This window comes from Nuphar pumila, chromosome 5 (assembly GCF_984573655.1).
Source record: "Nuphar pumila chromosome 5, dmNupPumi1.hap1.1, whole genome shotgun sequence".
NCBI classification, from domain to species: domain Eukaryota; kingdom Viridiplantae; phylum Streptophyta; class Magnoliopsida; order Nymphaeales; family Nymphaeaceae; genus Nuphar; species Nuphar pumila.
Window position 1 is genome coordinate 4996777 of NC_143253.1, and position 11805 is coordinate 5008581.

Genomic DNA, 11805 nt, shown 5'->3' on the forward strand with positions numbered 1-11805 from the left:
CACAAGTGCACAAGCACAATATGGTCTCTAATGGACCGATTACATTTTCATAAAAGAGATATATCTAAACCACAAACTTTAATAGAACACAATGTAAAAATAATGATCTTTATATTTTCAACAAATATGCTTAGAAAAACATATCTTTACATTTACAAGAGGCTCTATTTATAGAGCAATACATGTAATTCAAAAAGGAGAAAAGGGAGGCAGTCCAACGACTAGTTGAACTGCTCCCAATCAGTCAACACTGATTTATATTATAAAATAAACAAAAAATAAATAACAAAAAAGATTGTACAGTCCCTATTGGACTGTATATATTATAATACATAAAAGACCAAAATACCCATGATATACATATATGTATATCAAGTATATATATATATATATAATGTATTTTAACACTCTTCCTCAAACTTACGGTGAGATTACCGAAAGTTTGTTATCCAAGTATTCTTCTCGAACATAGTGACAATTCATTTCAATATATTTTGTCCGTTCATAAAATATGTGATTGCTGGCTATGTATATGGCACTTTTGTTATCACAACATAACTTTAAAAGTTCTGAAACATCAATACCCATATCTGAAAGTAAGAATCTCATCTACACGACCTCGATTGTTGTTGTAGCCATCACCCTATATTTAGCTTCTGTAAAAGATAAAGACACTTTCTGCTGTTTTTTGCATCTCCAAGAAATGAGGGAATCACCTACAAACACACAAAAACCCGTACTTGAGTGTCAGTTATTGGGATCTGCTCTTCAGTCAGAATCAGTATAAGTAATAAGATTTAAAGATGAAGAAGAGGATGAAAATAACCCTTTAGATATAGTCTTCTTGATGTATTGAACCATTCTTAACACGACACTCATGTAAACTGACGTAGGCCCATGCTGAAACTGACTTGCAGTATGCGTTGCATGCGCTATATCTGGTCTAGTAATAGATAAGTACATTAGTGATTCAATAAGTTGCCTATAAGGAGTTGGATCATCTAATAAAACTCTGTCTCTAGCTCTCATTTTGGCATTTATCACTTCAGGAGTGTTAGCATATTTTTTTGTCTGTGATTTCCGAATGCACAGCAATATCAGTTGCAAACTTTATTTGAGACAAGATGTATCATCTTGGCGAATATGATATTTCAATACCTAAAAAACCAAGGTCAATCATATCAAAAGATTTGTTAAGCATAATTCTAATTTCTTTAATTTTCTTATGATTATTTCCCGTGATGATCATATCATCAACATATAAGAGTAAAATGGTAAGCGAAGTACCTGTAGATCTTATAAAAAGAGTAGTGTCAGTTTCACATGACTTAAATTTAGAATTAATCATAGTTCCACTAAACTGATCATACCATGCTTTAGGAGTTTATTTAAGCCCAGATAAAGCCTTTTGAAGACGAAGAACCATACAATTTTCAATAGTTAGATCAAGAGGGAGGATCCATGTAAACTTCTTCGAATTCAAAATCCAAGAGGATTTACTCGAAAGAGAAAAAGAAGAGACAACAGCACCAGATGTAGAAGGAGTGGCTTTTAGTATTTATGAAACACCCTCCGTAATTTGAGGAATTGTCAAATCATTGAAGTTCGCCTTCTTTCTTTGATTCTTGAGGTTCTTCACTTATCGCGACCACCTTTTTGAGTTTAGGACAATCCGGTCTTATATGTCCTGTTTTTTTACAAATAGTGACAAGTAATTTTTCCTCCTTTGTATCTTCTATTATATCCTGCTCTATTGAATTGTCTATCAAAATGAGGGGGTTTAGAAGTTTTTACAAAGTTACTAGGTCTTGATATGACAAACACCTCATCACTAGACTTATGCATTCTAAGTCTAGTTTCGGCTTGATATATTTGAGCAAGGGCTTCACTTATAGAAGGAGCCGAAGTCCTATGAAGTAAAGATGACCTAACTTGCTTAAATTTCGGTCGAAGACCATATAAGAAAGAGAAGAGATTTTCTCTTTCAACTTGTTTTTTTTCATTTCAATTGCCGAACCTTCTCATTTTGATTCTAACATAGCAAATTCATTCCAAATAGGTGATAAAAAATTATAAAAATCTCTTACACTTTTATCTCTTTGCTTGGTTGTACGTATCTTGCCTTGGAGATAATATAGTTTAACATTATCCTTTTAAATGAATGAACTCTTTAAGAAGATCTATGCATCATATGCCTTTTTGAACTTGATGATGTTGGTGGCAATCTTGAATTCCATGGTATTCATGAACCATGAGAGTATTTGAGCGTTATTAGCTTCCCAATCTTCTATTTTGTCTTGATAATCTTGGAAAGCCTTCTCTTTTTCTTCTTTGGAAAGAGTTTTGATTTGATCTCCTTCTTTTCTCGTTAGCTTAAGTTGGGGTTCATTAGTAGTCCCACTAACAAAACCCTAAAGTTTTTTCCCTTTAATCTGGTTTTTCATTGCAGTAGCCCACTCAAGTAGTTGTTTTCATTGAGCTTGTAGGAGATGACAAAAGTGTATTCTTTTTCACCCATAGTGACAGTGAAGTGAATGGCTTGAAGTGGAAGAACAAAGCTTGAAGACTACCACCACAAATAGTGCACACCTTGTTAAAATATACATATATTGTAAACCGAAATACCCATCAGGGGTATTTTGGTTCTTTTACTCCATAGGCGTCAGCCCACTTTATTTCCTTTTTTACTTTTGTCTTTTGCACTTTATTTCTTCAACCCACTTTTTCTTTTTTTACTTTTGTGTTTTTGCACTTTATTTTTTTTGTCCTTTTCACCTTTGCTTTTGTGTTTGTGTGATTGGGACAACTCCATATAGCTGTTGGAGCTGCCCCAACGGTCACAAATGTGACCGTTGGGTGCAGCCCCAACAGCCATATGGGGCTGCCCCCATGTGCCTCTCTTGTATTATAAATATGCCCTCTTAGGCATTGTAAAGTGTATCTCTCTTTTGAGTATCCTTATGCAATAACATTTGTTAGACCCTTGTGTGGGTGGTTTCTTTGATTCAATCAAGTATTCTACTTGATTGAAAGTGAGTTCTTGCATGTGTATCGGATTCAATCCACTTCATTATATGGTATCAAAGCTTTGGTGATCCAAAAGCATTTTTGTAAAAGAAAGATCATGTTTATTTCAAGAGGAGGATCGTGGGCTTGGCGGATACAATAAAACAAGGATTATTGCATCGGGAAGCATGCCATTTCTCAAATAAGTCTTGTATTTCTTTCTTTCTTCTTCTCTTTCTCTTCACATTGTAAAGAAATGGAGAATAAGAGAGAAGTTATAATCTCTATTCCCGTACGCCTAAATGATACAAACTATGTGATGTGGGCATCCATAGTAAAACACAAGATATGGAAAAAGGGATTATGGGGCTTGGTGGATGGTACCGAAAAAGAGCCTAAGCTCATTCTTACGAAAATTGAGAATGGGAAGGAGGTTGCTCTTCAAGGTGAGGAAATGGGTAAAACCGTTTCCGATTATGAGAAAAAATGGAAAGAGTGGAGAATGGGTCATTCCAAAATTATTGGATGGCTCATTAATAGTGTAGATATTCACAAATGTTATAGCTTAGCAAAATTTGATTTTGCTAGCGATACTTGAAAATATCTTAAGGACATGTATAGTCTTAAAGATATTGCCCACATATGCAATGTCCAAAATAAAGTAAGAACAGACTCAAGGAGAGACGAATATTAGAGAATATTACAATGCTCTCTCTCTCTTATGGGATGCATTGGCTCTTCTTGAGCAAAAATGACATTGTCCTCAAGATGTAGAACTCTGTGAGAATCAAATTAAAGCAGAGCATTTTTACCAATTTGTGAATGGACTTAGGCCCAAATTTGAGGGAACTAAATCGGCTCCCCTTCATAGAGGAGGTGTGTCATCCATAGTCGAAACTCTTGAAGAATTGACTATGAAAGAGAATAGATTGAAAAAACCATCTGCTTCAAAGGATAAATAAACCGTACTTGCTATGTGCAAGCTCGATAATCATACTAGGACTTACAAGCCTCCTCACTTTGTGAAGAATGAGAATGGGAGAAATCTCAACAACTATGAAAGAAACGATAAAAGAGGAGATCATGAGTACAAAAAAGGTGGCAAAATCATATGCTATCATTGTTATGAACCAGGATACATCAAGCCTTTTTGTCCCAAAAGAAAGAAAAAAGATCACTGTGATGATAAGATGATTGCTTCGGTGAAAAAAAATGATGTAGACGACTCCAAATGCATTGACTCAGTATCTTTAGCTCAATTAATAGAGGCGCTACAACCAATGTTCAAAGGTCAAGCTTCTTCCTTCTCGGGGGTGGCAGTATCCACAAGTGGTGACCTTGGTAAGACTTCTTGGATCTTAGATTCCAGTGCCTCATTTCATATGACTCTAAATGAGTCAATATTATCTGAATGTCATTTTAACTCAAATAATTCTTATGTTTCAACCGTCGATGAAACATCTTTAAAAATCAAAAGTTTTGGAACTTTTCAAAAACAACCAAACTTCCACGTACCAAGTATTAGAGTTGTGCCAAAACTAAATTTAAACCTTTTATCAGTTTCACAAATTACGGATTATGGTTGTAAAGTTTTATTTTCTTTTAATGATTGTTTAATACAGGATCTTCAGTCCGGGAAGCCGATTGTGCAAGGCCATATAAGAGGAGATCTCTATGTAATGGATAGTCTTGAGTTATCAAAACAATCTTTTTGTAATTTTGTAGAAAAGAAAGATATAGAAAATTGGTACCTAGGACATCCTAGTATGACCAAATTATATTTGTTTCCATTTTTTACTAGTTATAAAGAAAAGAAATTGGTTTGTGAAGATTGCATTCTTGGCAAAATGAAAGCTTTGCCCTTTGAACAAAGACATTTTATACCAAAAAATTCTTTTGAGTTAGTACATTCGGATGTGTGGGGACCGATTCCTGTTATATCCAAAGGTGGGGTATCATACTATGTTGTGTTTGTAGATGACTATAGTAGACATTCTTGGATCTTTTTTCTTAAGCAAAAATCAGAAGTATTTGAATGCTTTAAATTTTTTTATCAAATTTTAAGGTCTGATTCCGAGGGAGAATTTGTATCAAAAGAATTCAAAAAATTTCTTGACCTAAATGAGATTATTCATAAAAAATCTTGCCCATACACTCTCAACAAAATGGTCTAGCTGAAAGAAATCATAGACATTATTGAAACCACTAGAACACTTTTTATATCAAGAAATATTCTAAAAATGTTTTGGGCCGAAGCCGCTCTTACGGTAGTTTATTTAATAAATAGAATGCCTTCAAAAACTATTGAAAATATATCTCCCATTGAAAAATTGTTTAAAATCTCCCCCGATTATAAAATGTTGAGTTTTTGGATCTAAATGTTTTGTTCTTACCCATAGAAATGACAAACTTTTCCCAAAAGCAATTCCTTGTGTCTTTCGAGGCTATGCTGAAAATCAAAATGGATATAGATGCTATGACATGGAAATAAATATGTTATATATTTCACGAAATGTTACATTTCTGGAAAATGAAGACGGTTTTAGCAAAGAAAAAATCCAAGAGAACTATGATTATTCGTTTTTTTTTATCTTATCAATGAACATGATACGTGTGAAAACATTTATAATGAGCATGAGAATGAAAATGAAGACTCTCATGATGTAAGTGAAAATGTAGACAATGGTCTTGATGATATTGACCCCCTTCATACTACTATACAAACATACACTTGGCGGACCGAAGATCACCCACCATGTGCTCTAGAAAGATACAAAATCAAGATACAGACTCTGCTAGTATTAGAAAATCAATACGAATTTTCAAGGCCCCTAGTAGATTTGTATCATATGATTTTTTTTGAACAAAGATACCGAGCATGTTTAATGGTTATACATTCATATACTGAACCATCATCCTATTATGAAACCAAAAATCATCAGGAATGGATTAAAGCGATGAATGCTGAATTAGAAGTTTTAGAAAAGGCAAAAACTTGAGAAATCCAAACATTATCCAAAGGACGAAAAACTATTGGATGTAGATGGGTTTACAAAATTAAAACTAAATGGGATGGGACATTGAAAAGATATAAAGCTCGATTAGTAGCTAAGGGGTATAGTCAAGAATATGGATTGACTATGATGAGACCTTTGCCCCAGTTGCTCGAATGACGACTGTCAGAACCCTTATATCTATAGCATCAATTAAAAAATGGTCTATCTTTCAAATGGATATAAAAAATGTCTTTTTGAATGATAATTTAGATGAAGAGGTCTACATGGATCCTCCACCAGGTTTGAATTTAACACATGAAAAAACTCTTAGGTTACAAAAAGCCTTGTATGGATTAAAGCAAGCTCCCAAAGCTTGGTATGATAGATTTAGTAATCTAATGACTCAACTTTATTTTAAATCTTATTTTACTAACACTGCATTATTTGTTAAGTCTTCCAATGTAGGGATTGTTATACTGCTACTCTACGTAGATGATATGATAATCACAGGAGGTGATAATCATGGAGTAAATCATATCAAAGATGTGCTTAAAGACAATTTTGATATTGACAGATCTTGGTTTTTTAAGATATTTTCTTGGTATTGAAGTGACTTACTCACCTCGTGGTTATTTTTTGTCACAGACTAAGTATGCAACAAAGATTATTGAGAGATCAAGACTCTCAGATAAGAAACGGGTTGATACTCCAGAGGTCATAAATGCAAAAATGAAGAAGGATGATGGAGAACCTCTGCAAGATCCAACCCCATACAGCCAAATGATTGAAGTTTTGTCTTACCTTTCTATTACTCGTCCTGATATTTTTCATTCTATTCATTCTGTCAGTCAATTTCAGCACGCTCCCACTACAGTACATATGAGTGATGTAATGAGAATTATTAGATATATTAAGAATTCTATAAGTCATGGATTCTTTTTGTCATCTTCTTCCTCATTACAAGTCATTGCGTACTCAGACTCTGACTGGGGAGGGGATGTGAATGATAGACGCTCAACAACTGGTTTGTGTGTTTTTGTAGGTGACTCTCTAATCTCATGGCGATGCAAGAAGCAACAGAAGGTGTCTCTCTCCTCAACTGAAGCTGAGTATCACGCAATGGCAATGACCACGTCAGAGTTAGTATGACTTCGACAATTACTGGAGGACTTGAGAATTCACATCAAAGAACCCTCCAAATTATGTTGTGATAACAAGAGTGTTGTGTATATTGCAAGCAATCATACATTCTTTGAGAGGACAAAACACATCGAAATAGATTGCCACTATGTTCGTAAAGAATTTCTGCGGAAGACTATCACATTACCTTATGTTCCATCAGAATATTAACTAGCGAATTTCTTCACCAAAGCGCTTCTATCACCCAGATTTCACTTCTTACTTAACAAACTCTCGGTTGTTCCACCATGAGTTTGAGGGGGGTGTTAAAATATACATATACTGTAAACCGAAATACCCATCAGGGGTATTTCGATCCTTTTACTCCATAGGCGTCAACCCACTTTATTTCCTTTTTTACTTTTGTCTTCTGCACTTTATTTTTTCAGCCCACTTTTTCTTTTTTTACTTTTGTCTTTTTGCACTTTATTTTTTTTTGTCCTTTTCACCTTTGTTTTTGTATTTGTGTGATTGGGACAACTCCATATAGCTGTTGGAGCTGCCCCAACGGTCACAAATGTGATCGTTGGGTGCAGCCCCAACAGCCATATGGGGCTGCCCCCATGTGCCTCTCTTGTATTATAAATATGCCCTCTTAGGCATTGTAAAGTGTATCTCTCTTTTGAGTATCCTTATGCAATAACATTTGTTAGACCCTTGTGTGGGTGGTTTCTTTGATTCAATCAAGTATTCTACTTGATTGAAAGTGAGTTCTTGCATATGTGTCGGATTCAATCCACTTCATTACACACCTAAGATGGTTTTCATCACTACAAGAGCCCAATGCTCTGATACCATGAAATGAAACACGATGGGCACAATCACAATGCCAACAAAGGGCTACACAAGTGCCCAAACACAATATGGTTTCTAATGGACCGATTACAATCTCATAAAAGAGTAGGGGTGGGCAACGGGCCGGGCGGCCTGATGGGCCAAGCCGTTCGGGCCACCATGTGTCGGGTTTGGGCCAGGATTTTAGGCCTTGGCCCGATAGGAACTAAGCTGAAACCCGACCTAGTCCATTAGCGGGACGGCCCGATGGGCCTGAGTTATAAAAAATAAAAAAAGTAAAATTAATTTTTTATGAAAACTATAAATCACATAGTAACTTGGGTACATGGGAACTTGTTAATTACTTTTAATTTCCTAATTAATTGCACTAATTTTAGGAGAAAGATAATTAATTGTACCAAATCACATTAATTGCACACACTGTTGTCTAGGATTGTTTTGTGTAGGAATCGTCTTATTTGGGCCCACCCTGACCCGGCCCGCTTCACATTGGCCCATTAGGTCAATGGTGGTGAGTTTCTGTATATTTGAATAAGTCAGCTTGGCATGATCCATTTTAATTGATAACAGATTAAGTTCCACTTCCTAAGCCACGGTCTATCGGCAGCCTGACCTGGCCTGCAACTATTATGCCTTTTTAAACTTAGGGTGCATAGAATCCTCTCTCTCTCTGTCTCTCTCCCTCCGTATAGTTACTTTGTTCCTGAATAATTGATGCAGGTGCAAAATATGAGCTGCCTAAGTATGTTTTGAGCGAGCCAACCAATTTGATAAATGGCTGACAAAAAGGAAAAGGAAAGGCTTCAAGAGGAAGTGTAAATCATGTAAATTGCTTTACTTTCTTTGTTGGTATTCACTACACTCAAAAGGTTTCTAAGCTTTCACCATCTGCTAGCAGCAGCATGATATCCCCACAGAGAATTGTATTTTCTGGAGAGGACAATGTTCCCTTTCTTTCCGTTTCTTCTAAAGATGGTGTCATTTGAACTGTTGGCTGTAATCATCTTAATTTCATCCTATCCTCATCATGATCATCCAGGCCTTTACTGTACTCGATACCTTATTTCATGACTTGATTAGGCAGGGTGGGTTTGATAGTCAGGCATTATTGGAGATTTAAATGGCTTTGTCCCATGCACATCTGGGTTGCATAGAAACGTAAAGATGGATATGAAAAGTACAAATTGCTGAGATGGTGGCAACTTACGTATTTCTCGCTGCATATTATTTCACTGAGGCACTAAACATGGGTTGAAGTTAGATATTTGATTTGGTTGATTGATCATTTGCTTGGGATAGGGTTTGGACTTGGATCAGACAGACGTCGAGGTGGTCCAAGCTGATCTGTTTCCAGCCCTTTGGAGGTTGGATTCAGTTGGAATCAGATCTGAGATACTCATGGCAAGATGAGAAATTTATCATCACGGTAAGTGTTAAGGTGATGCATGACATCTTAAATAACTAGTATAGATTTGAAGCTCCGTCCTACTGCAGATTCAGTTAATTTTATTAGGCAAGTGCTATCTCTTTTCATTGCTCAAATTTAGATGATATGGAAATCCAAACCATCATCTAGGAACTTGTTCGGAAATACCTTAATGAAGGGAACATGGGAGTTTGCCACATGTACTGTTCTGCGTTTTTATTATCCATTCCCTGCCTGTGGGATTGTATAATTCCTAGATGGTGTATCTGTTCATGCTTTGGTAGACAAGTTTGTCAATTTAGAGCGTGTTTGATACGCAGGACACGCCCAGGTGGGGTCAGACCAGTACCTGCCTAGGTGGTGTCCCACATTTAATATGCAGGACCACTTTGTTCCTCCATGTATCGCAGTGGACACATAGCATTCTGGACAAGCACCACCTGGCTTATCCAGGCGGCATTTGTCCAGCACATCAAACGAAAGGTCGCGAGAAACGAAGCTTGGGTGTCTTTTGTCTGACATGATTCAAGTTGAGATCAAACACAGATTTTACCTCTTGATGTTAGTTTGCATGCTGTGCATCTTTAGAATTTGTCAAAAAATTAGGTAGTGGAGTCAATTGAAACACTAGAATTGTGAGCTTTGTTATAATCCCAATTCCAGAATCCAAGTCCAGTTGATCCAAACATACGCTATGACATTTTTCGGTTGCATGAAACAATGGTCATCAAAAAGTCTTAAGACAACACTTCACATACTTATTTTAAGGGTAAATTGCATGATAGGCTTAAAAAATTTGGAGGCAATCGATCCATGTCGCATACACACTGACACCAACTGTAATTCTATATGCCTTTTCTTACATGTCATGGTCATGTAATGTGTCATGTCCATGTGTCTCGTGACGTCATTAGACACATGGCGAAAAACGGCATATCCTTGTGAGTATTTGCAATCAATGCTATGGTGTCGAAAGCCCTGAACCAATCTAAACATGGCTTTCATGTGATGTGGAGTATGGGCTTCGTACACCATGGTGCAGTATATTTTAGAAACCAAGCAGTGACCCTAGCCTGTGGGGCTTTTGCATGGTTACTGGAAGCTTCTAAGAACCTTAGAAGCGTGAACTGGTAGCTTGTTTTTTGCAATTTCTTATATATATATATATATATATATATATATATATATATATATATATATATATATATATATATATATATATATATATATATATATATATATATATAAGGTAAATATTGGCTACTAATGGAGGTACAAAACTAATGAGCTAAAAATCATAGGTGCAAGTTGTATCAACTCAATCTGACCACGTAGATGTGGGTGGTTTGTTTGTTAAGGATCAAACTTTTAGATCACGCTTTCTGATGTAAAAATATGATTGAAATTTTGACACATTGTGTGCCGTTGATTTTTGGACCCCTTTAAAAACATAATTAATTGTCATAATCACACGATTCAAAACAAGTTTCCTACTAAACTAACCATGTAGATCACATCCGTAACATTTGATCTACAAAAAAATAAGAAAAAATTGATTATACAGGGGACTAACCAAAAGGAAGGTCCAAAATCTATAAGGGATGATAATGGATGGTGTTCCTTTTCTAACGATTGAGTTTTTCATTAATCAAACCTTACATATTGGATTTTATCTTTCATTTATTGAGCGATATGTTTTGGATTATAAAATTTTGATGTTTAGATGTGTTTTTTAAAGCGCTAAAAATTAATGGCCTACAGTGCTTTGTATTGCAAAGTTTTAAATGCATTGAGTCATTGATTTTTCAAGCTTCGAAAAACATGTTTAGATGCTGTAAATCCTTCATGCAAAGCATATTTATCACTAAATGGATTATAAAGAACAAATATATAATGTCAAATTGATGAAACACTCAAACATTAGAGAAGGGGAGCCGTCCGATTGTTGATTTTAAACTTTTCTTTGCTTGGATGGTCCCCCTTATATATATAGTTAGAGTTCATAGGAGGAGGTTGTCTGACTTTATGGGTCAAAATCATAGGAATCGGCCCTATAGTTTTTCGATGCAAAACTATTTATGTTTTTAATGATTGAAAATTTGGTGCATTGTAAGCCGTTGATTGTTCAACACTCATAAAATGTGACATATATATCAGAAAAACATGATCCTGTTTCTACTAAATTTAATATGTAGTTCAAATCTGAAGGGTCAGATATGCAACAAAACAGAAAATTATTAATATTGCATATTTTTTGCTAGAGGGTTCTCTACGTACCATGGTAGCAAACATTACCCCCATATATATACATATGTTATTATTTTTGGGCAATACTTAAAAAGATGAATTTAAGTAAAAATACATGTTTCATATGCATTTTTCCTGTTAATTTTTGCTGTTGCC

General features: G+C 35.4%; 1 protein-coding gene across 1 annotated transcript in view; it reads left to right on the forward strand.

Moving 5' to 3' along the window:
• Window positions 1–9092, forward strand: part of LOC149836556 (uncharacterized) — a 36015-nt gene extending 26923 nt beyond the window's left edge. The window contains exon 4 of the mRNA XM_090005431.1: window positions 8697–9092. Coding sequence (XP_089861557.1) covers window positions 8697–8758 — 62 coding nt within the window. The 3' untranslated portion in view covers window positions 8759–9092. The remainder of the gene's footprint in view (window positions 1–8696) is intronic.
• The last annotated feature ends 2713 nt before the right edge of the window (window positions 9093–11805 follow it).